Raw genomic sequence first — 25,512 nt, 5'->3', positions numbered from 1 at the left:
TACCCAAGTACCTGTGTGTGCCCTGTGCAAACAGGAGCATGTGCCCCCCCCCATGGCCCAGTTAATCCCTAAAGGATTCCAATGTTGCTCCTCAGGGTGCTGGTGTTGGGAGGTCATTAGGTCATGGGAACTCAACCCTCAGAAGGTGGTTCTCATGGGATCCTTGGATTAACTAGCTATAAGAGAGTCATACAAGAGCAATCATGGGCCACCCAATTCTCTGCCAGATTATGTAATCTTTCATTTACACACACACATACACACACACACACTCAGCCATGATGGCATTCATCAAAAGGGCCTTCCTCATTCATCTGTCAGCCTGGTCTTGCATTTTGCCTCCAGTGTTTCCTTATAGTACTAGAAAAACATCACAGTTATTGCCTAGGAGAGATGGAAACTGAGAGGAAGTAAATAAATGAAAAGAAGGGTGGAATAAGAAAAAAAGACCACAGAATGAATTATCTCGTTAGCACCTCTGTGCAAGGTGGCAAAGAGGTGCGGGCCATGCAGACATGAGGACCTGTGTTGGGGTCGGTTGTCGCTAGCTCCTCTATAAAAAACCATGCATGGCTGTGAAAGACCCCTGGAGGCTCAGGCCCCCAGGATCTTGGCTCAGGACTGTGGCCACCCCAATCACCAGGCAGAGTTGAAAGCTTGATGCAAACAGCAGGAGGCTTTTAACATGGGGTTAATGAGCTAACCTCATGTTAGCTCAGGCCTTTCATCCATCCACCATGGCAGATGGCTAGCAAAGACGTCGAGAAGCCACCGCATAGAGACCTTATAGGGCAGTGTAAGGGGAGTGTCTAGGGGTACGCACAGGCTCAGGATTGGTGTGCCTCCAGCCTTGGAGGACTTGCCCTGTGTTGATTGGTCAACTGGTTGTTATGGCCCATAGCCCCTCCCAGGGTGGTTGCTATGCTCTGTGCGTCATTGCTGTGCACTTGTCCATAAAGCACACCCAGAGCCATAAAGCATAGCACCACCAGCTAACTTCTGATTGGTTCCTTGCCACAAGGCAGGCATCTGACCTCCCTAGTGACCAAGGCAAGGTCAGGCAAACACGTACTAAGCTGTTATGGCTGCCGAAATGGGGAGCTGGTCCCTTCAGGTGCACATGTCTGTAATCCAGCACTGGAGGAGACGAGACAGTATGGTACCTGGGCTTGATGGCTAGTCAGTTTAGAGCCCCCAGGTTCAATGCAAAACCTGCCTCTAAGACTAAGGTGGAGAATGACTAAGGAAGACACTTGAGACAACTTCTGGCCCTCATGCACACACACAGAGTGCAAAGTGTGGCAATCCCTCTGTCAAGTATGACAAGGCCTCAACTCCCAGTTTGTTCAGCCCAGTTTTCCAAGATGTCTGCACTCCAAAAGAAGAGTGGCCCTACCTACCCTGTAAAAATACAACCAGGAAGTTGAACTTGCCCCTCCTATCTCTCCCCTTGTCTACACCTTGTCATGTCTCCACATCTAGCCACAAAGGAGGCTAGGCACTGAAGAACTTATTCTAATTAGCACATGTCCAACCTAGAGCATTCTATCTCTGAGACAGTGGAGAGGGCGCCAGCCGGACCTGCCACTGCCGGCCTTCCTGCCTCTCACCCTACATTACCTCAGCCAGCAATGTCTGTGCCTAACATTCGGCCACCAAGGTGAGTCTGTAAAACCTCTCCAGGCCCCGGGTACTGTGGTTCAAGACTTCATACCCTATCTCTCTGGGCCCTCTCTGGGCCAGGAAGGATTCCCTGCTGGGTCTGTTGATGTCTCTTCTCACTGTGTTTTGTTCAGCTGTCAATTCTTCATATGACCCTGAATCACAAAATGAAAATAAACAAAAAGGGCCAGGGACTGGCTATGGCCACCCTTTCTCAAGTCATCCTTCCGTAGTTTCACACAAAAGGGGCGGGGGTCAGGTAGGGCCAGGGGTCAGGTAGGCTCGCCATGGTAACCAGGACCATAGAGATGACCTTGAGTGTAATGGGTTAGCCTAGACCTGCCACCCAGACCTCCTTCCGATTCATGTGTGTAGGCCAGCCTTAGGGACAGAGTGGGATCCCAGTGGGTCAGAGTGGACCTAGTGGATCACACTGGGATGGACGGTCTGTGTTCTTTAAGATTAAGGACCCACTATGTAATGGAAGTCAGGAGAGAGGCCCAGTGAGGTCCTGTTCCTGCCTCTGGTTTTCTTTGTCCAGATACTTCCTCCTCCTCCTTTGGACCTCAGTTCAGAAGAAGCCTTCTCCGACCCCACCCTTTCCCCAGTCACCATTCAGGATTTCTCTGAGTCTCCAAGGTCCTGTGTACTGTGTTAGAGATGAGAGACGCCTCTTCCTACCTCGCTTGGATCAGAGTTCACACTGGGCATGGGTATAGAGCAGGTAGGCACAGTTATTTCTACAGGTGAGAAAATAGAATCAGAAAGTTAGCTCACCCTCCAGCAGGGTAGACAGAGCCTGTGGCAGAGGCCAGGGCTGCCTCCAGTGTCTGGCCTTGGGTTTGCCACTATGCCCCTGGAATAGGATGAAGCTTTATTAGAACTGTACTTATCCACAATTCAGTCTATTACCATGTTGTGTTAGATGCAACTCCACATAAAGTGTACTCTGGGAAAAGGCAGCAATGCCTTGTGTGTGACTCTCAGAGGGTGTCCCAAGGGGCCTATTTGGGAGCCAGGCAGTCCTGAGGGTCCTGGCCTGGTTATCTGTCCCAGAATCTAGCTCTCATTTACCTCCTCAGCGTTCCAAACTTCAAGTTTTTGTTTTTCTGAAACAGGGTTTCATTGTGTTGGCTAGCTGTGGCTGTCCTGGAACTCGGTTTGTTGACCAGGCTGGCCTCGAACTCACAGAGATTTTTGTGTTTCTCACTTCAAGTTTAAACCCTTGTTTAAACTTTTGTTACCCATACCAGAAGTTCCTCTTTCCTAGTGTTGATCTGAGATGGGCAAAGGGCTGTTTGACAGGCTTAACTTGGAGGTGTACATGTCACACAAGTAGGAAATCCATTTCTAAAGTAGTTGCTAACAGCTGGTGACAGATGGACAAATGACCCACTGTGCTGTCTGGTGGCTATCAGAACCTGGGGGCAGGGACATTGGAAATTGCTTCACCAAGCATATTTTTATTCCCTTCCTTCTTTTTGTCACTAATTGTTCCTTTCCCTTGGCCCTTCTACCCCCATTCTGGCTCTTGGGGTAGAACTTCCAGAACAGATCTGGGGTTCCCCACTGCTTATGGATGCCTGTTTCCCCTGCAGGCCTGAAGTCGGGGTCTCTGGACATAGATATCTGAGCTGGCAGGTTTCTGTGAAACAGCTTGGAAAATGTTGTGCCACTCTGGCTTCTGCTGGCCCCAGTGAGACATCTGTAACACTTCAGATTGTCCCCTGCACCACAGGATCTGTTTGCTTGAACTTGTGAATGTCTAAAAACTCTCCCAGGTGCACAGCCTATCAGCCCTGAGACCCTACACAGCCACAGTCCTCGGCCTACACTTCTCCACAGAGGAAATGAGAATGATGATTGTGCCTTCTCAAGACTGACCTGAGGAGGAAGTGAGAGGCCATCACAGAAAGACAAATACTAGATAATTCTACTTACATGAGATTCCTGAACTCACTGAATCCACATAGGCAAAGAGAATGGCAGTTGGGCGGGGGGCGTGGAATGAATGGTTTCTCTAATGTATACAGGGTTCCAGTTTTGCAAGATGCTATAGAAAAGTCTTAGCGACGGATGTTATGATGGTGGCACTCACTATAAATGCATTTAATGCCCCTTACTGTACACTTTAAACTGGATCAAGTGATATTATGTTCCATAATTTTTACCACAGCTTAGAAAAATAAATGGTTTTGAACTGAGCAAAATTCCAGCACTTAGGAGGCAGAAGCAGGAGGATCTCTGTGAGTCTGAGGCCAGCCTGGTCTATGAATTAAGTTCCAGGACAGACAGGGCCACACAGAGAAAACCTGTCTCAAAAAAGTCAGCAAGATGGCTCAGTAGGTAAAAACACTTACCACCTAGCCTGACACTGTGCACAAGAGCAAAACAATGTTTCAGAAATCTCAGTAGGCAGGGCTGACCACTGTGTGCAGGGTCCCCTTTACTGCTCTCCATAGCCCCTCAGAACGCATTCCTTTTTCTTTCTTTCTTCTTTCTTTCTTTCTTTCTTTTTTTTTTTTTTTTTTTTTTAGGTTTTTTTGAGACAGGGTTTCTCTGTGTAGCCTTGGCTGTCCTGGAACTCACTTTGTAGACCAGGCTGGCCTCAAACTCACAGATCCACCTGCCTCTGTGTCCCAAGTATGGGGATTAAAGGGGTGCACCACCCAGCTCAGAATGCATTCTTTTCCTATTTACTAAAGAAACCAAGGCCAGGGAGAGTGGGCTCCAGGTCACAGGTCCTGCCCCCCACCCCAGGCCTGAGAACCACATCCTCTGCTACTCCCCCCTCAAGCCCTCCCTGATGGGGTTCTAACCTGTCCTGTCCTCCTGCAGGCACCGCAGGGCTCTACCAAGGCACCAACGGATTGACCAACACAGCCGGATTTGGGAGCGTGCACCAGGTAGTCATGGCGCCTGCCAATTCTCTTCTCAATTCTTTCTTTCAGTGTTCCCCTTAGCTCAAGGTGCACAACAGAGCCACCTCACACACACAGTCCCCACCAAAAACATGGCCTCTTAGCCCTGCCTGGGTATGGGGATTCCAGGGACCAGAGTGTACAAAAGGCCACTAGAAATAAAATTACAAGATCCCCAAGCTGTCAGGTCCGATCTTACCTGAGGTGAAAGCATCTAGGAGCTCTTGAATGTGGGCTGTGAATGGTGTGTGTGTTTTCCCAGGACCATGAGCCTCTCAAGGGGAAAACACATCTGCTCCCTCTGCACCCATTGGGGGCTTCAGCATTGCCTCATGGGATGCTAGCCACTGTAGACTTCACTCTGTTTCCCTGCAGTCTGCTAAGAATCAGTCTAGGAAAGAACTGGGTGTGGTGGTGCACACTGTAATCCAGCCATCAGGAGGATGAGGCATGAGGACCAGGCGTTCAAGGTCATCCTTAGCAATATAGTGTGCTCAAGGCCAGCCTGAGCTACATGAGACCTTGTCTCAGACAGCCTAAAGAAACAATTGTCTGGGGGCTGGTAGGTTGGCTTGGTGATTCAGAATAGCAGAAGACTGGAGTTTGGTTCTCAGGGCCACCTCAGGTGGCTTACAGCTGCCTGGAGCTACAGCTCTAGGGGACCTGGCACCTTCTTCTGGTCTCTGTGGGCACCTGCATGCACGTGGTATACAACTGTATGGACACATACACAAAAAGGGCTTGGAGAGAGAGTTCAGTGGTTAATAGCCCTGGCTGCTCTTTCAAAGGACCCCGGTTCAATTCCCAGCACCCACACGGCAGTTCCAGGGGATCCAATGCCCTCACAGGCATACATGCAGATAAAACACCAATGCACACAAAATAAGAATAAATAGATCATTTTTTTAAAAAAGGAAAGAATTGGCCTAGTGGGGGTAGAGTGTATAGCTCTACCAGCATGCTTGAGGCCCTGGGTCTCATCTTCAGGACTTGGGGGGTGGGGGCAGGGGGACTTGCTAAAGGACCCTCTTATATATACTTCCTGTAAATCTAAAATTCTCTCAAAACCAAAGGTCCATGTGTTTGTAACACAGAGAAGTGCAAGGAGAAATTCTTAAGTCTAGGTATCTGTTTCACTCTAATGCCTTTCATAAATTCAGACTCCCCAGAAATTCTGACTTAGCAGATACGAGCTGGGGCCCAGGGCATAGAGCTTTCTATGAGATCCTTGTGGGTAAATCCCTGGCTGGTGGTGCTCGCTGATGGTAACGATGGTGGTAGCTACAGTGATGGTCATGGTGGTGATCATGGTGGTGGTGGTAGCTACTGTGGTCTTGGTAGCGTTGACAGAGATGGTCGTGGTGGTCGGGAGATGGTAGCCATGGGGATGGGATGGTGGTAGTGATGGCGGCGGTGATACAGAAAGGGTGATGGTGATGCAGATGGTGATGGTGGTGGTCATGATGGGGTGGTAGTTGTTACTGTGGATTTGGTGGCCATGGTGATGCAGATGGTGATGGTGGTGGAGGTGATGAGGATGATGACTGTGACTATGAGCCGAGTGTTTGAAACAATGATGGCTGGCGCTGGAGGAGAACCACCCTGTTGAACTTAGTGTAGGCTGACTGGCATTTCCTGATGAGGTATATTCTGAACCCTCAATATTGTAGGAGCTGCTGCGTTTGTAACTTGTTCCCTGAAATGTTGCCCACCCCCGAGTCTGCGCCTCCTTCATTGTCCGCACATCTTTGAAGTTATTGTGAGTGCTAGGTCCAGATCTCATGGAGACACAGCACTGACCAGGAGACTGCCAAGGCCACACCCTGTTCTCCAGGGTCATCAACCAACCTCCATTGTCAAGCGCTAAGTGTGTAGGGCAGGCAAGAAGTGCCAGGGAGTTCCCCTCCATCCCGCATCCCCACCCCCAGCCTGGAGAGCTACTCTAAAGATGGCTAGACTCAGTGTGTCCACATCACAGTTCCTACCCCCTGGGAGAAGCAGGTGTGAGTGGGGATTCCCACCACCTCCGCCTTCCCTGGGGCTCCCCCTGCCCACTCCTGTGATGGCCAACACAGGGCCACCGTTTCCACGCTGGGGCCTCACCCCTCCTTCCCCGTGTCTCCTCCACTTTCAGCCTGCACCACCTGCACTTGGCTCTTGGGTCAGATTCCATTTATGGGAAAACCAAATGGCAATGGTCTGGATGGTCGGTGTTTACTCTGAAGAGAAAGCCGGGCCTGCCGGGCCTAGCGCCTCCTCACTCAACCCCTGTCTGTTTTTCTCTTGCCAGGATTACCCCTCCTACCCCGGCTTCCCACAGAACCAGTACCCCCAGTATTTCAGCCCATCCTACAGCCCTCCCTACGTCCCTGCCAGCAGCCTCTGCTCCTCGTCCCTCTCCACGTCCACATATGTCCTCCAGGAGGCTCCTCACAACGTCCCCAACCAGAGTTCTGAGTCACTACCCGGTAAGTCCCCTTGCCTTTGCTCTCATTCGTGCCTGTGGTCTGAGCTCCCATGTGAAGATTTGTGAGCTGTGGTCCACTTGCACAGTCTTCTGTCATCACCTCTCTGCCCTTGGTAATGCGCATTTATTAAGCTCCTGCTGTTTTCCAGGCATTCCTTATTTTGAACAACTATAAAGGGCTCTGGAGATTTTTTTTAAACATTGATTTATCTTTATTTTTTACATGGCATGAGACTGGAGTTACAAATGGTTGCAATGCACCATGTGTGGGCTGGGAACTGACCCCAGCATCTCTGTGAGAACAGCAAATGCATTTAGCCATTGAGCCATCTCTACAGCCCTGGGGGCACTGTCCATTTGATCTTTGTAGACTGGAATCACACAGTCACTGGATACAGTTAGAAGTTGTAGTAAATCGCCGCAATCCCCAACCCCAACCCCTTCCACACAGAGCAGTACAAATCCAAGGAACAAGTCCTTGACTAGTAACCATGGTGCTGAGACTTGAACCCAGGCCCACGGGGCTTCATCTTCTGTGCCCAGCTACTCATTGGCCATGCACAATGCTGAAGCACACAGCTGGCAGGGCTGGCGGGGGATGGAGGACCTAGAGCGACAGCTCAGCGGTGAAGAATGCTTGTTCTTTCAGAGGGCTGAGTTTGTTCTCAGTGCCCACCGGGCATGGCTCACCATTGCCTGTAATCCCTGCCCCAGGAGATCTGACACCATCTTCTGGACTCTGCAGGCACTGGACAAACACACACACACACACACACACACACACACACACAACACACACACACACACACACACACTAACATACACACACACACACACACACACACACACACACACACACACACACACACACACACACACACACACACACACACACACAACATACACACACACAACATACACACACACACACACACACACATACACACACACACATACACACACACACACATACACACACACACACACACACACACACACACAACACACACACACACTAACATACACACACACACACACACACACACACACACACACACACACACACACACACACACACACACACACACGAAAAGTATGCCTAGGAGCAAGCCAGAGGCCCTCTGTTGTCTGTTCTCTCAGAACAACTGCCAGCACTCACAGGCCTCAGCTCTGTAGAACCCTTACACAGCCCTAGGGCACATTCATCTCTGAGGCACCACAGTTTTAGGGAACCCCTGTAGGACTTAGACTCCAGAAGACAAAAAAAAACAAATAAAACACTTGTTAGGTAGGTGGAACCACAGTGTTGGGGGTCAGCATAAGTTCAGAGGTTCTGACAAATTGCTGAGCCTTGGCCTCTGATCTCAGGACTTCATCCTGCCTGCTACACCACCACAAAGAGACGCCTCCTCCTTCTGGACACTTCTGCCAGAGCCCTAGAGTGCTCTCATTGGCCAGCTTAGTCACATGGCCATCCTGCAGCCAGGCTCTGTGGCTTAGGTACAGTGTTGGACAGAAGATATGGATCTGGGTCATAGCCCACAGCTGGAGCTAGAATTGGGTCAGCCCTACCAGAACCAATAGACTAAGAGGAAGCGGGAGTGGCAAGGAAACCCAGAACCCCAAAGCCAGAAGGCAGAGGAGACACCCTTACCCCTCACCTGGGTCCCACCTCAGCTATGAGCTATACAGCCCATAGGCTGGTTTCAAACTAGCAATCCTCCTGCGGCAGCCTCCCAACTGTTACCAGAGTTGCTGTCTAGACCAGGTGTTTCCAGATTCTTGGTATCTTCTTCATAGAATCCATGAAGTACACAGAATGGGACTTTTATTCAGGGGCAAAGCAAAAGCCCAAAGTGGAAAGGTGCAGGGAACTGGTGGACTCCAGCAAGGTTGCTCAAGATTCCCCCCCACCCCTCACCCCCAGTTACTTCTGGAGTTTCGTTTTGTGGGTCTGGAAGGAGGAGTTGGTTGCTGGAGGCAGACTGTGGATGATTTTCTGTTTTGACTGACAGGCCCGGATTATATAAACCTTGGTTTGCTGCAGTACCCTTTCCCATGATGCATCTGGCTTAAATCATACGCATGCCCAATCATGCATAGGCATAAGATGGTAAATGGAAGATTTTCACCGAAAAGTCACGCAGAGGACAATTTTCCTTATTGTGCGAGTACCCAAAACCAGTCCAAATTGGAGCAGCCCGCTGCCCCTAGTTCCAGGATGTGTCTGACCACAAAAGGGAGTTACTGAGGGCTTGTGAGGTGGAGTGACAGGTTGCTTTGTGTGGTAAGGAGCATGTGTATAGCTCAGGGCAGGAGTGGTCTTGGGTTGCTAAGCTATTCAAACCAGGTGTCTCACAGGTGCTGGGGTCACAGGTGTACCCAGCATTGAGTCTTGTTCTTTGGTTGTTTTGTCTTAATTGAGACAGGATCAGGTGTAGCCCAGGCTGTCCTTGAACTCAGTATGTAGCCAAGGATGACCTTGAATTCTCCATGTTCCTGCCTCCACACCCAGCCTTAAATTCATCCCTCTGCCTCTTTTCTGAATCTACCGGTGTTCTCAGTGTTGTTGGAAACGCAGCAGCCTGATAATGAGTGGACATTCATTACTACCTATTGCTTGCTAGTTAAGGGGTGGGAAGGAAGCAGTGGGGAACCCTGTCCCCTCTCTTCCTGGGCTCTTGGTGTGGCTGTGGGTCTAGATCCACACATTTTTTTCCCTGAGAAGTCATCCCTGTCCCAAAGACAAACAGAGACACCTGGTCAAGCATTTCAAAGTCACAGAGCCCAGTAAACGTCTCTCCCTGATCTTGGGCCATCTTTGGCATCCTGCTTCTCTGAATGAAGCCTCTGAACACTGGTCTCAACAAGGGAGGGAAGCAAAGGGCTGATGGGAAATTGGGATGGAGAGGAGCTACCAGCAGGAAGATGGTTCAGTGGATCCAAGGGCACTCACATGGTGCCCTTCCTGAGGATTTGGGTTATAATCTCTGGGCCCCATCAGGGGCAAACAGGAGATTTGTACGTCCCTTCATTGTCTCCCATCCCTCATATATCCCTTGGCTTCAGGCATAATAAATTATCATAAATAATAAATAAAAGGCCTCAGGTAAAAATAATAAATAAATAATAAGTGGTTGGGGTGGCTTTTACTGTGTCTCACAAGCTCATATAAGATTTAATGACATCACAGGAATGGAGAGATGGCTGCTCTTCCAGAGGATCCAGGTTCAGTCCCCATCACCCAAATTGTGGCTCACAATCATGACTAACTTTAGTCCCAGGGGATCTGATGCCCTCTTATGACCTCCAAGGGCACCAGACGTACATGTGATGCACAGATATACATACAGGTTAACACGCACAAAAAAATCTTTAAAGGTTTTTAGTCTAGTGGCAGCAGTGACTGTCACCTCTAATTGAGGTGTCTACTGTCTTTCCCCAGTGTCTGTTGCTCGGGAAGAGCGTTTAGCCTATGTGCACACACTCAGACATTTAGTGTGTTCCACAAAACTCCACTTTTATAACAGTCTAGGGTGCCTAGTGTTTCCCAGCTACTCCAGTGGTTTGATTGACAGATCCCCCTGGCTCTCAGCCTTGCCGGAAATGGTCTCTAACACTTTTCCTCCCAGCACCCACCTCACGACAGCAACACTGAAAGACACGCTGCTCTGACAGGCATGAACATCTGTTCAGAGGACACTGGGCAGCCTGCTGAGCAGGGAGGGCCCAGTCTGAACACCTGTCCAGACCCAAGAGAACAACCACCACTGGTCACTGCTTAAGAACTCCTTTCCGTTGTTTAATTGATACAAATTACCTAAAAGAAGTTGTAAGGTTGTTTTCAACTTCTTAAACTACTTTCCTTAGCTGGTGAGAGAATGTCAAGCTCTCAAGAAGAGGTCTAAGGTTTTTCTGTGCAATCAAATAACACCTAACAAACATAGAAATGCATGCACCCTTTAACCCAACTGTTCTACACCTAAGAATTTATTCTAAAGACAACTTTCACATGAATACAAACACTTAAGAAAAAGAATCCTTATTGCAGTTAATGTCAGAGCAAAAGTCTAGACACACCCTGGTAGTGCTTAACAGGACCCAAGTTAGGAAACGCACTCCCCCCACCCCTGGCATACTGTGCAGCTCTGAAAAAGATGCCATGATGTCCATCTAAGTGGCCCTCTTTGAACTGCTATTATAGGCAGAGAGGCGTAAAAGAACCACATGTGAAAATCCAGGCATAGTGTCTCACTCACACCTGAGATCTCAGCACCCAGGAGGCTGAGACAGGAGGATTGTCATGAGTTCAAGTCTGGCCTAAGTTACATACTGAGTTCCAGGCCAGGCTGAACCACACAGTGAGATTGTGTCTTACCTCACCCATGTGGGAAAAAAACAAAACAAAACAAAACTATTCATGAAATGTGTCCCCGGAGTTTTCTTAAATGGAAGTGTAGCTTGAAGTCCATGTTTGCATAGGAAGTTTCTGGAAAAACGCAAAGCATCTGCCTGTGGTCATTTTCTCTGGAGAAGAAAGCTGGGAACATGGACTGGAAGGGAAGGATTGTGATAACAGAGGTCTGTCCGGCTTGTCTCAACACAGTGTGTCCCCTCCAGCTGCATCCAGGGCGTTCACCGAGATAAACTCACATTCTGGACCAGAAAGCAAGTTCCAGTTAAGTTAGCATTCAAGACAGAAAGCCTGTCCTCTGGCGGCATAGGATTAAATCAGTAATAAATAACAAGTCCTTCTGGAAATTTCTCAAACCTTTGGAAGCTCAGTAACTCACTTCTGTGTAACTTGGAGGTCAAAGAAGAAATCAAAAGGAAATTTAAAAGTACTTTGATTTAACAAAAATAAAAACACTACATATCCAAATTTATAGAATGTCATTTAAACAGCAAAGGGAAGTTTTTTTAATCAGTAAATGGCTGTTATAAAAGAAGGAAACGATCATCAAAGATGGAGGCATTGCCAGCGCCCACCGGGCTGTGGGTTCTCCCAGGAGCCTGAGAGACCATGGAGGCAGGCCTAGAGGAGAGACGACGAGAAGATGGAAGATGAGCCTGCAGAGCACACGGTATCTCCAGAACAACCTTTAAGAAACAGATCTTATGGGAAGATGCTTTTAAGGAATGGTTTTGTTGAACTGGGGGGGAAAGATAGAGGAATGGAGCAACATGCTCGAGGACGGAGGTAGAACTGGAGATTTGGTGGCAGCAGCGGTTAGGCAGCGTGGCAGACGAAGGGCTATGTCACTGTCAGCGGGAGGCTCAGGCCACCACCGCCCTGCTTTGCCCCATCAACAAAGCAAGGTATCTGAGATGAAGAATGATTCATTCTCTGGATTAAGTCTCATGGAAAGACTTCTGCGGTCTGTGCTGCCACCACTGGCTGTATTGATGTCCCTGGTCCTTGTTGCTGCCAGAGGTCATGCTGACATTCATGGTCTGTGCTGTGTCTGGAGGCCATGCTGATGTCCGTGTTCTGTGCTGTGTCTGGAGGCCATGCTGATGTCCGTGGCCTGTGCTGTGGCTGGAGGCCATGTTGATGTCCGTGGCCTGTGCTGTGGCTGGAGGCCATGCTGATGTCCGTGTTCTGTGCTGTGTCTGGAGGCCATGCTGATGTCCCGTCTGTGCTGTGTCTGGAGGCCATGCTGATGTCCGTGGCCTGTGCTGTGGCTGGAGGCCATGCTGATGTCCGTGTTCTGTGCTGTGTCTGGAGGCCATGCTGATGTCCGTGGCCTGTGCTGTGTCTGGAGGCCGTGCTGATGTCTGTGTTCTGTGCTGTGGCTGGAGGCTGTGCTGATGTCCGTGGCCTGTGCTGTGGCTGGAGGCCATGCTGATGTCCGTGTTCTGTGCTGTGTCTGGAGGCCATGCTGATGTCTGTGTTCTGTGCTGTGGCTGGAGGCCATGCTGATGTCCGTGGCCTGTGCTGTGTCTGGAGGCCATGCTGATGTCCGTGGCCTGTGCTGTGGCTGGAGGCCATGCTGATGTCCGTGTTCTGTGCTGTGTCTGGAGGCCGTGCTGATGTCCGTGTTCTGTGCTGTGGTGGAGGCCTGGAGGCCATGCTGATGTGATGTGTCTTGCTGTGTCTGGAGGCCATGCTGATGTCCGTGGCCTGTGCTGTGTCTGGAGGCCATGCTGATGTCCGTGGCCTGTGCTGTGTCTGGAGGCCGTGCTGATGTCTGTGTTCTGTGCTGTGGCTGGAGGCTGTGCTGATGTCCGTGGCCTGTGCTGTGGCTGGAGGCCATGCTGATGTCCGTGTTCTGTGCTGTGTCTGGAGGCCATGCTGATGTCTGTGTTCTGTGCTGTGGCTGGAGGCCATGCTGATGTCCGTGGCCTGTGCTGTGTCTGGAGGCCATGCTGATGTCTGTGGCCTGTGCTGTGGCTGGAGGCCATGCTGATGTCCGTGTTCTGTGCTGTGTCTGGAGGCCGTGCTGATGTCCGTGGCCTGTGCTGTGGCTGGAGGCCATGCTGATGTCCGTGTTCTGTGCTGTGTCTGGCCATGCTGATCCGTGCTGATGTCTGTGTTCTGTGCTGTGGCTGGAGGCTGTGCTGATGTCCGTGGCCTGTGCTGTGGCTGGAGGCCATGCTGATGTCCGTGTTCTGTGCTGTGTCTGGAGGCCATGCTGATGTCCGTGTTCTGTGCTGTGGCTGGAGGCCATGCTGATGTCCGTGGCCTGTGCTGTGTCTGGAGGCCATGCTGATGTCTGTGGCCTGTGCTGTGGCTGGAGGCCATGCTGATGTCCGTGTTCTGTGCTGTGTCTGGAGGCCGTGCTGATGTCCGTGGCCTGTGCTGTGGCTGGAGGCCATGCTGATGTCCGTGTTCTGTGCTGTGGCTGGAGGCCGTGCTGATGTCCGTGGCCTGTGCTGTGGCTGGAGGCCGTGCTGATGTCCGTGGCCTGTGCTGTGGCTGGAGGCCATGCTGATGTCCGTGTTCTGTGCTGTGTCTGGAGGCCATGTGAGGTGCCACAGCTGGAAACCATGTAGAAATCCACCATCTGTGCTGCCGCCTGCTGCTATGGTCAAGGAAGCTTCTTTTGCAGTTGTATTGTATTGACTTCAGACTCATAGCTGAGCATGAGAGACCCTGAAGGCTTCTGTGACTACCTCCCCCCCAACCTTCAAAAAAGAAACAGTCTAGACAGGAAGCTATTGAAGAAGTCCTTTTAAAACTGTGATAAAGGTTCTGAAGTGTAGTTCTTCATGGTTGGTGGCTCTGGTGAAGGGTGGGAGTGGGGAAGACATTAAAGGGAGTTGCAACACAAATTGGACTTGGTATTTGTTTGACCTTTTTTTGGGGGTGGCACAAGGATAGAAGGGTGGACCTGAAAGGAAGGGGAAGTAAGTGTGATCAGGGCGCAATGTATGAAATTCCCAAATAATTAATAAAAACATTTTGTTGGGGGAAAAGCAAAGAAGAAAGGGCATTACAAACATTATCTCATTTTTTTAATTTTTTTAAAAAAAATATGTATTCATTTTTATTTTGTGCATACAAGTGTTTGTCTGCCTTTAGATGTATGTATACCACATATGTGCAGTACCCATGGAAGCCAGAGGGCGCATGAGATACCCTATACCAGGAATTACAGATGTTTGTGAGCACTGTGTGGGTGCTGGGAATTGAACCCCAGTCCTCTGGAAGAGCAGCCAGTGCTCTCAATCACTGAGCCATCTTAGCAGCTCCAAGCCCTCACCTATCTTAAGAGACAAATTAAGCCCAAAGTAAGCAGGGGCACGGGAATAAGAGACCAGAGGGGAAATCAATGAAGGCAGAAAACAGAATAAAGAAGGTGGGCATAAAATACCATAAAGGAGAGAGGGGACATCATTACCATGACTGTGCCTGAGCTGACAACTTAGATCAAATGTGGATTCTGTGTAAGCTAGAAACTACCCGGCTAACACAAGAAGAAAGAGATTCCCTACACAGGCGTGTACCCAGTAAACAAACTAATTTTTTATTATTGTTGTTGTTGCTGAAGATCAAAAAGCAGAGCTGGGGGTGTGATTCTGTTGGTAAAGTGCATGCCTGGAGTACATGAAGTGCTGGGTTCCATACCAGGACCAGGCATGGTGGTACACACCTGTAATCTCAGTGCTGGCGAGCAGGAGGCTGGAAAATCAGGAGTTCAAAGTCATCCTCGGCTACATAGAGAAGTCTGTTCCAGCTTGGGCTATGGGAGACCCTGTCTCAAAGGAAAACAGAAACCACAAAGAAAACACCAGCCCCGGATGACTTTGCTAGTCAATCCTACTGAAAGTTTTAATAAGAACTACGGATTCTATACAAATTTCTAAGAAAAATTAAAACCACACTTCCTAAGGCACCCTCTGAGGGCATCGCTAGATCAATGCCAAAGCTGGACAAGGACACAATAAGCAAACCCCAGGCCACACACTTCATAAACAGAGATTTTTCTAAAGAAAACATAGTAAGCCAAGCCTAAGCTTTTATCCACTGAGGTTTTAGCCTAAGGATGCAAAGATTGGCTTAAAATTTGAATTCAATTGATACAATTTACAGTATTTGAAAGTCAAAGGGTGCAGAAGTACTTCACACTTCCGAAACCTGCAAACCAGGAGGGCGAGAGAGAGAGAGAGAGAGAGAGAGAGAGAGAGAGAGAGAGAGAGAGAGAGAGAGCTTCATTCACCTCAGCTACTTCTGCCACCTGGATGTTTATTCCTGACAGAAGTCGCCTGTCAGCTCCCTCGTTTTCAGTGAGCAGTGCTTGGAGATGGGGCTTTAGCGGGTGATTGAGTCATGAGGATGAGCCCTTAGGAATGGGGTTGATGTCTCTGTAAGAACAGGTAAGAGAGCAGATCTCTCTCTCCCATGGAAGATACGGCAAAAATCTACCCAGTGACAAGCCCAGTGACTTCACCAGGAACCAGACCAGCTAGCATCTTCACCTTGACCTTCCCAGCCTCTAGAACCCTGTGGAGCTGCAGAGATGCATGACTCCGCAGTCAAGTGGGCACAAGTTCAGTTCCCAGCACCCATTTTGGGTGACTCACAACAAAGTGAAACTCAAGCTTCAGGGATCCAGCGCCACCTTCTGGTCTCAAAGGGAACCTGCACTCATGTGCATATACATAGCTGCACACACACACACACACACACACACACACACACACACACAAATATATTTTTTTTAAAGAATATACTTGTATTTTTAAAATCCCCACATCAGTGCTGGTTTTGTTTTAACAGACCACACTAAAACCACACAGCTTCAAAAGATCTGCAGACACCCGCAAGACAACATTACAACAAAGATAGTATAGACACCCACAAGACAGTATTACAGGGAAGGTGTCTACTAATCTTCAGGAGTGAGGAGGGGAAGGGAAAGCTTGGGACTTGGGCGTGCTAGGCCAGTGCTCTACCACTGAGTTATGGCCCCAGCCCTCTTTTCCGCTTTTTGTTTTAAGACAAAATCTCACTGCGTTGCTGACCTTGAACCCACTCCGTAGCTTGGGACAGTCTTGAACTTTTGAGCCTCCTACCTCAGCTTCTCAAGTAGCTGAAATTGCATCTGTACCATGAGGACCAGCTAAAATGTCACTTGTACTACTTCAATCAAGTATCTGAGCCGAGAAAGAATTCTTCCTCCTGAAGAAAGTTGTTTCTGACTCGGTGCTGGGAGTGCCCAGTGCTGTGCCACAAAAATGCTGGCTGGTGGGAAAGTGTCCACTGTCCTGACATCTCATGTCACTGCTTTTCCATTGTGTCCCTTAGTCTGCCAAGGAGCTGTATAAATATTAACAAAGTTGAATCCCTTGGGTTTTGAAGGAAAATGGTCTTTCCAGGATAGGAGAAAGAACTCAGCTCATTCTCAAATACATTTAGAAAAAGCCGGCCCTCCCTCTCAAGGTGACCTGAGAGCTGTTGAAGAGCTGCCATTTGCAGGACACATTTAGAAGCTAAAACCAGCTATCAAGGTGTGAGGAAATGGAATGGGGTGTCCTCTGAGGGCCTAAGAGGGTTCGCAGTTCTGATGCTATACTCACGAGAATAGGCCCAAATCTTGCCATTAATTTGTAGGGACCCCAGGCAGGTTCAGCCCCCTCATGAAGCCACACATACCCATGTGTCTCTGGGTCCTGACTTAAAACTACATTGTCATGATGCAAGCCCAGCAACTGGCAAACTTTATAAAAGAGAGGTTTATCTAGCTCACAGCTCTGGGGGGACCCAGAACCTTTCAGAGTGTGTCCCCAGTTAATCTGAGCACCTCCCACAAGGCTCCACCTTCGAAAAGTCCCACCATTGCCACTCCGGAGTTCAAGCCACCAAAGCATGAACCTGGGGTAGAAGTGCTGGAAGACATCTCTGTGTGGGCATTCATTTTCATCCTTCTGTCTGCTTAGCAGACAGAAGCCATCGGCATGGGCTGTTCACTGTAGTCATAGCAGCCCTCCTTTGCTTCTTCCAGGCCTTCGAGCAGATACCCCTCACTCAGGAAGCCTTCCCTACAGACCTCTCATGTAACACCCCTGCCACCACCCAACACTCCTCATGAATCTGTGTGTAGAAACCAGATGACAGTCTCAGGTGTCACCCTCCAAATGTCACCCTCTACCTCCTTTGTGACAAAGTCTCTCATTGGCCTAGAGCTCACTAAGCTAGAGTAGCTGGCCAGCCATGTCTAAGGCTCTACCAATCTCTGTCTCCCTAGCACTGGAATCACCCTCTAGAATCAAACCTGGGTCCTCATGCCTACAAGGCAGGTGTCTTACCAGCTGAGTTGTACCCCCAGCCTTTGCTGCAGTTTTTGAATGCTTAAGCCTCTAGACGGGGCCCAGAACCTGAAAAAGAGCCTGTCTCATAGATATCTATTGGTTGGCAGAAGGTCACAAATAGTACAGATGGCTATAGTCAGTCTTGGCAGCCAGCTCCCAAATAACCACATGGAGACTTCTTATTCATTATAAAGCTTGGCCATAGCTTAGGCTTATTACTAACTAGCTCTTTCAACTTAAATTAGCCCATTTCTATTAATCTACATATTGCCGCATGACTTGTGGCTTTACCTGTTCTCCAGCATGTCTTGCTCCCTCTGCATCTCCTGGAGACCCCACCTTTCTTCTTCCCTGTGCTCTCTTTTTGTCTACAAGTCCCGCCTAACCTCTACCTGACCAGCTATTGGCCATTCAGCCCTTTATTGGACCAATGAGAGCAACAAATATTCACAGTGTACAAGATTGTTCCACAGCAGATAGCAGTGACCAGCTGTTTAATCTTATGATCTTGGCCTCTGGGGCTTTCTCCAGGGTGTCCTATCTGGTTGCATGGTGATGAGGTTGGTGCAACATTTTCCAGGAAGAGACACCTGAATAAGTTTCTGACCTGTGTATCATCCCCTGTTGTTTCCCAGGTGACTACAACACACACAACGGGCCTTCCACACCAGCAAAAGAGGGCGACACAGAGAGGCCCCATCGGGCCTCAGATGGGAAGCTACGAGGCCGGTCAAAGAGGAGTAGTGACCCCTCCCCAGCAGGGGACAATGAGATTGAGGTAATCAGGGGGTGTCTAATGGAGGTAGAAGCTGATTTCTTTGTGTAGCCTGAGTCACTGCTAAGGGCTAAGGCTCTCCTAGCTTTTGGTCATTTGCTTTTTATAAACACAACTCAGTGACACCTCCACTTCCCAGGGGGATAAACCCAGAAGAATTAGGTTGACTGTACAGAGTCCTGCTGTGTAACTAATCTGGGGAAGGACAACCTGAGAGCCATCATGAACCATGCCTCTCACACCTGATGGCATCGGAGTCCCCTGGAGAACCATGGAGTCCTCTCAGAGGCTCCAATTCCATAGGTCCTGGTCAAGACAGAGAAGTTGTGTGTAACAAGCCCCTTAGCCTGCTGAACCCTAGAGAGGTCTTACCCAGAGAGCCTCTGGTAAGGAAGATGGTGGCCAGGGTCTTCAATTGGAGTACAGTGTTGGGAACACTTTGAAAAGACAGGTGCCAGGTCCTGTGCCGGACCAAGTGACCATACGTGTGGGCAGTTTAGGAAGTCCAATTTGTCCCAACCTGGGGCAGAGTGAGAGGAGGCTGCAACAAGCAGGTAGAGCCTGGAGGGATGTCTCAGCCAATAAAAAGCTGGTTACTCAACGACCTGAGTTTGAATCCCCCCATGTAATAAACCAGGCTGGAGTGGGGCAGGCTCTGGGTGGGGAACAGAAGATCCCTGGAGTTTGGTGACAAGATAGCCAAGCCAATCAGTGATCTCCAGACTCAATGAGAGGTTCTATCTCAAAAAAACAAAGTAGAGAAACAATCGAGGAAGACATTGGACTTTGATAGCTGGCCTCCACATGCATGAACACATCTGCATGAATACACACACACACACACTCACACACACACACTCACACACACACACACTCACACACACACACACACACTCACACACACACACTCACACACACACCCACACACACACAGAGAGAGAGAGAGAGAGAGAGAGAGAGAGAGAGAGAGAGAGAGAACCAAGGATTAAAGAAATGCAAACCCAGGGGACTTTCAGGTATTGTCTCACCAAGGAGCAGTCAGTTTGAGAGCCCAGCACCATTTGACCCAAGGTCAGACTCAAGGCCCATCTTAAGTGTTACAAGTGTCTCTTGATTGATACCCTATGGGGTGGGGGACAAGGATGCCCTTGTCAGAAGACCTGAGGGGACCCAGGCCAGGAACAACCGTTACTGAGGCACCTGTCCCACTGATGCAACTTGAACGGTGGCTGTGGCTTTGCTGTTCCATCCTGGAAAGCATTGTCTCGTAGACTCCACTCTTATCCCTTCTCTTAGTCATTAACAAACTTAATACACTCTAGGACTCTGCCAGGGAGAGTCCCCTGCTGAAAGGAATGCCCTCAGCCTGGGCCATTCTGCCCCCCCTCAGGCCCTTCCCCCTTCATTTTGAGATGGGCTCTAGCTATGTTGCCCAAGATGGTCTCAAAGTCTTGAGTTCAAGCGCTCCTCCTTCCTCAGTCTCCCAAATAGCTTCAAGTCCAAAGGAATGCTGCGTATATCCAGCTGTATAACCCAGGCTGCCCGGGATCCTCCTGCCTCAGCTTCCCAGTGCGTGTACAATAAATGTTCTTTCTTTGAACGGGGTGGGGCTTGAGACAGGGCCCTGTACATAGTTCCGGCTAACATCAAGCTTCAAATCCACCTCAGCCTTCCTGGTTCAGGGATTACAGCTGGGATTACACTGTGCCTGGTTTCCTCTCTGTCTTAAAGCTGCCCTTCTCAGTGAACTGGCATCCTTACATTTCCTTCAGTGGGTTTGGGTCTTTTCAAAAAGGGCCCTGTTGTCTATGGCCTGCCTCCCTCCCACATTCCTGTGTGTCTCCACCACCATGAAAATGCCTAGAGTAACAAGGTCTTAATGCTCCTTCTGGAGAACTCCGCAGTCACCTGACATAGCTTCTGCCCTTGATGGGAACAATGGGAATGGAGAGACATTCTTCCATGACACTGAAGAGGGGGTGGGAGGCGACAGGCATGGAAGTGGGGCCTCACAGGGCAATATTATTCTGGGAACACCTTCTTCTCCATCCTAAAGTACCAGTGCGTGAGAATGGGCACCAAGGTGTGAGCAGCACTTTCCTTCTGAGTTTAATGTCAGCAGGCACACTCACACCTCTTAAGTCTTTGGCAGTTTCATAAATGACAGAAGCCCAGGAGAGAAGCCTGTGTTTAAATGGCAGTTCTGAGGTGTGTTAGCTGAAACCCTTGGGCTACAGGAGCCAGGAATCAGCCTGAGCTGGCTGATGTGTAAAAGCAGAATTTCTTTGAAGGATGCAGAGCCCTCTTAGAACTCAAAGACAGTGGACAGGACAATGGGGCATCAGAGAGGCCGTGAGATCAGCCTGGGAAATGGACAAGTCGGTTGGGCCTCTCTCCTCAAGTATATAGGAGCTAAAAGCCCCGCACTGGGCTTTTTCATTGGCTCTGTCCCATACAGTGCTCTTCAGACCACTCCAGCCAGCCTCTCCCTGCTCTCACTGAAGCCAAATCCTAGGGCCCATCTCCATCTGCAAATGGGGTTCCTCTTCCCCTCAGGCTGCCTGACTACTAACAGTCCCCAAACATGTGACTACAGCTTTCTTTGAGACCCCAAATTTAAATCTCAGGTCTACCTGAGGTAGTTAGGGATCCACTTAGGGGCAGTTGTAGTAGCCATGGATAGGGAGCTGCAAAATGTCCCAGGAGTTCATCCACGAGGACTCCAGGCTGGGGGTCTTGAGGTAAGGAGAGGGGGTGTGGGGCTGCTTGATAGAGGGCTCAGTGACTACGTTAAAAAAGCATGCATGAATCTGAAGACAAATTGCTTTTTAATTCTACAGTTAACACTTGTAAGTTAAATTGATTTAAGGCATTGAGCTCAAATGAACCAGGATTGGCATCTTTGGGCTTCAGAAGCGATAGCTGCCTGATTTTTTTCACATGACCTATATGGGCCATAATAAAAATACACTCAGGATTGAGAAAATGGCTCAGTGGATGTTGTACTTTGCTTTCCTGATGACTGCTAGGCAGTGGTGGCACACACTTTGGGAGGCAGAGGCAGGTGGATCTGAGTTCGAGGCCAACCTGGTCAACAAATCAAGTTCTAGAACAGCCAGGACTACACAGACTGTCTCCAAAAAAAAACATAATAATAACAATAATAATAATAATATAAGCATGATGATCAAGAGCAACTTAGGGGAGGAAAGAGTTTGTTTGGCTTAGACTTCATGCCCGAGTCCATCACTGAAGGAAGCCAGGACAGGAACTCAAAGCAGGAACCAGGGGTAGAAACTATGGAGGAACACAGCTTCCTGGCTTATTTATTGGCCCATGCTCAGCTAGCTTTCTTATATAAGAAAGCCTCCTGCCTAGTGATGGTGCCCTCCTACATCATGGTGGGCTGGACCCTCCTCCATCAATCCTCAATCAAGACAATATCTCATGGAAACGTCCACGAGCCAATCTCATAAAAGCAGTTCTTCAGCTGAGGTGCCCTCTTCCCAGGTGATGGGCTCTAGGTTGGATCTATCTAAGGATAAAAACTAACCAGGATAGAAGGCACAGCGCTCACTGTGCAAGCATGAGGACCTGAGTTTGGATCTCCAGCACCCATTAAAAACCTGAGCATGGCAGGCACTTTTGTAACCCTAGTGCTGGAAGACCCCAGGGGTTTGATGCAGTCAGCCTGGCCAATCAGTAAGCTCCAGGTTCAGTGAGAGATCCTGTCTCAAAAAACAAGGAAGCCAGGACAGGAACTCAAAGCAGGAACCAGGGGTAGAAACTATGGAGGAACACAGGGAGTGATAAAGGAAGATGCCTGGTGTTGACCTCCTGCCTCTGCATGTGTGTGCACCCGCATATACACACACAAAAGTGGGTGGGGAAAGTCAAATCTTCAAGGACCAAGCCAGGAAAGCATCAGCCTGTTATGTATGACTCAGCACCAGAGTGTAGTGAAGGGATCATGTCAAAGAGCTGGGGAACAATGTTTTCTACGGAGGATTCTGTACCCAGAGAAAATATAAATAATAAGTTTTCTAGAATTTGGGAAGGTTACTCTCTACACATCCCTTCAGAAAACACGACTTAAGGATGCACTCAGGTAAAACAAGGCAGAAAATCAAGAAAGGGGCAGACTTAGAGTCCAGGGAACAGTGACTCCAACTCAGAAACGCATGGGATGGAATTCTGAGGATCACACTCTCAGGGAACCCAAGGGTGATCCAGTCCACACTGCCCCTTCTCATCCCTGAGGACACTGCTCTCAGGACAAGGGATGTGACTAAATTTGACATTATAGTGAAGGCACATTACAACAATAAAGAGAAAATCAAAGCAATGAATAAGCTCCAGCAGGGACAGCGAGTTCTACGAGCAGGTGTGACTCATCTGGGAACACACTGAGATTATGTGAATCAGGGTGCCTGCAGGAGAATGCAAGATGGACAGGGAGACACATGACCTTGATGGTAGGCGTGTTCTCCTCAGAGTGGATCGGGAGCTATGAGGTTGGATAGACATGTTACTTGTCTCAACAGTGAACATAATCAAACAATGTAAATAGCTCCCAGTTACCGACATTTAAAATCAATGATTAGGGCCCAGAGGATAGCTCAGTGAGAAAAGGCACTTGCCAACAAGACAAATGCCATGAGTCAGATCCTAGAACCATATAAAGATAGGACACAATTGACTCTACAAAGTTGTCCTCTACCCTACACACACACACACACACACACACACACACACACACACGCACGCACGCACGCACGCACGCACGCACGCACGCACGCACGCACACACACACACACGCACGCACGCACACACGCACACACGCACGCACGCACACACGCACGCACGCACGCACGCACACACGCACACACGCACACACGCACGCTCGAGCGCACATCATTCATATACAATAAGTCTTTCTAAAAATCCATGTATAGAAGACACTTATGGTTATAAAATTAAATGACAGACTGATTTGCTCACACTGACCATGGAAAAGCAAAGCCAATGGCAATTGAGAACAGAGACAGAGACGAGGTGAGGACATCAACACGCTCCTCTTGCCCACTTGGTCCTCTGTCTTAGACCAGGGAAGAAATGCAGCGGCTCCATTTGTAAAAATGGAAGACTCTGATGGAGTTAAAAGAAACTGTCAAATGTTTGGCAAGTCTGTGAGGACAGCTCCCCAGTGTTATTTAGAATGCAGAGTCAAACTTGCTGCAAACAGAAATAGCTTCTGTGAACAGTCGCTTGGTAGTGTCTCACATTGTCGAGCGGGTCCTAAGGTTTCTTTGAGCATTGGTTTGGCCCAAATGCCTCCCTTTTTGATTTTTTATGTGAAGAGCCCTAGGTTCCAGCATGGGTGGGGCTGGTAGGAGTCCAGAAATTGGCCATGACAAAGCACTTGACACAGATGGGGCTCAGTGGCGGCTCCATACACAATGTGGGTCACCTGTTCTATAACTTAATGTGTCTCAAGACTTCTCCAAGGTTAGAATCTGCAGAGGGCAAGTCAGACATAGGTGACTCTGTCCCCTCTTCTTCTCTGTCACAGCGGGTGTTCGTCTGGGACCTGGACGAGACAATCATCATTTTCCACTCCCTGCTCACGGGGACTTTTGCATCCAGATATGGGAAGGTAAGGATTCATTTTGTCTTTCTCTTTTTTCTTAAAAAAAAAAGTCACATTGATTTATTTGCTTATTCTGTATGTACCTGTGGGCCTGGGTCTGGGTGTGAACATATGTGGCACTATAAGGGTGTGAAGGTCTGAGAAAAGCTTGGGGAAGTCAGTTCTCAGCTTCCACCATGTGAGTCCTGGAGATCGAACCCACCCACATCATAAGGCTTGGCAGCAAGCGCCTTTACCCACCCTGCCAACCTGCTGGCTGGACCTTAGCTCTTTTCAGATGTGACTGTGTGCCCAGGCTGCTTGTCCTGGGAATCATGGGGGCTGCTCACAAGAAACATATCAACCCCAAACTGGCCCTCTGTGTCAGCCTGGGATTGACACTAGGATATGTTCTTCAGTGTGTGAGAACCTCACCAGTTTCCTATCTGCCATCTCACACATTTGCTTCCAGAGCATGAAGTCTTCAGTATCTGTAATTACTGAAGTCCTTGGGGGGTCTACTTCCTTAAAGCACAGGGGTACACCACAGCCAGACACATAGTAAGCTAGAAAATGGGTCGGAGTGCTTTCCTACTCCCCGGTTATCAGGGACTTGACACAGGTGTGTGGAGGCCAGAGGTTGACAGTGGTTGCCTTCCTGTTTCTCCCCACATTTTCTGAGGTGGAGTCTCTGGATGAAAGTGGAACTCACTGATTTGGTAAGGTTGGCTGGCCAGCAAGCCCCAGGCTCATGTCTCTGCTTCCCCGGGTCTGGGGTTTCAGGTGCGCACCACTGTGCCTGGCTCTTTACACAGATGCCTGGGATCTGGGCTCAGGTCCTTGTGCTTCTACGGAGGCATTCCACTGACTGAGCCCTCTCCGTAGCCTGCTGTGGACTTGCAGATCACAGATGAATCATCTCTTCAGGGCAATTTGTAGGGGTTGAATGTGGTACCTAAGAGGAAAACGTAGTGGCCATCTGCTCAGAGGTGACAGCCCAGGGGCAGCCACTTCCAGCATGGGTGGAGAAAGAGACTCACCAGGCCTGGAAACCCTTTTGTTTCTGCTTGTGCGCTGGACTTGACATCACCTCATGGCTTTCCCAGCTGCTTGCGGTTTTTATGGAGGCTATAACAAGCTGGAGGTGTGATTAACAGGGTAGATTTATTGTCTGCCACAATGCTGTGCCGGATATAAAAATGGTGTCGGGGGCGCAGAAATCTCTCGCCCATAGACACGCCATTAATATGTGTGGCAGGGACAGCGGCATACATTCTCAGACTCTGTGAAGCTCACTTAGTTG

General features: G+C 49.2%; 1 protein-coding gene across 3 annotated transcripts in view; it reads left to right on the top strand.

Moving 5' to 3' along the window:
• The window catches only part of Eya2 (EYA transcriptional coactivator and phosphatase 2), a 100,978-nt gene that overhangs the window by 37,300 nt on the left and 38,166 nt on the right, over positions 1–25,512 (top strand). For 2 of the 3 annotated variants that reach the window (XM_035446926.1, XM_035446925.1), the window contains 5 exons: positions 2,745–2,759; positions 4,501–4,568; positions 6,874–7,051; positions 18,441–18,583; positions 24,153–24,236. In XM_035446926.1, the coding sequence (XP_035302817.1) occupies positions 2,745–2,759; positions 4,501–4,568; positions 6,874–7,051; positions 18,441–18,583; positions 24,153–24,236 (488 nt within the window). The remainder of the gene's footprint in view (positions 1–2,744; positions 2,760–4,500; positions 4,569–6,873; positions 7,052–18,440; positions 18,584–24,152; positions 24,237–25,512) is intronic. The other variant, XM_035446924.1, reaches the window with a different exon arrangement.

This window comes from Cricetulus griseus, chromosome 6 (assembly GCF_003668045.3).
Source record: "Cricetulus griseus strain 17A/GY chromosome 6, alternate assembly CriGri-PICRH-1.0, whole genome shotgun sequence".
In the NCBI taxonomy this organism is placed as follows: Eukaryota; Metazoa; Chordata; class Mammalia; order Rodentia; family Cricetidae; genus Cricetulus; species Cricetulus griseus.
The sequence above is the reverse complement of the archived record's forward strand: the minus strand, read 5'-3'. Positions and strand labels throughout refer to the sequence as shown.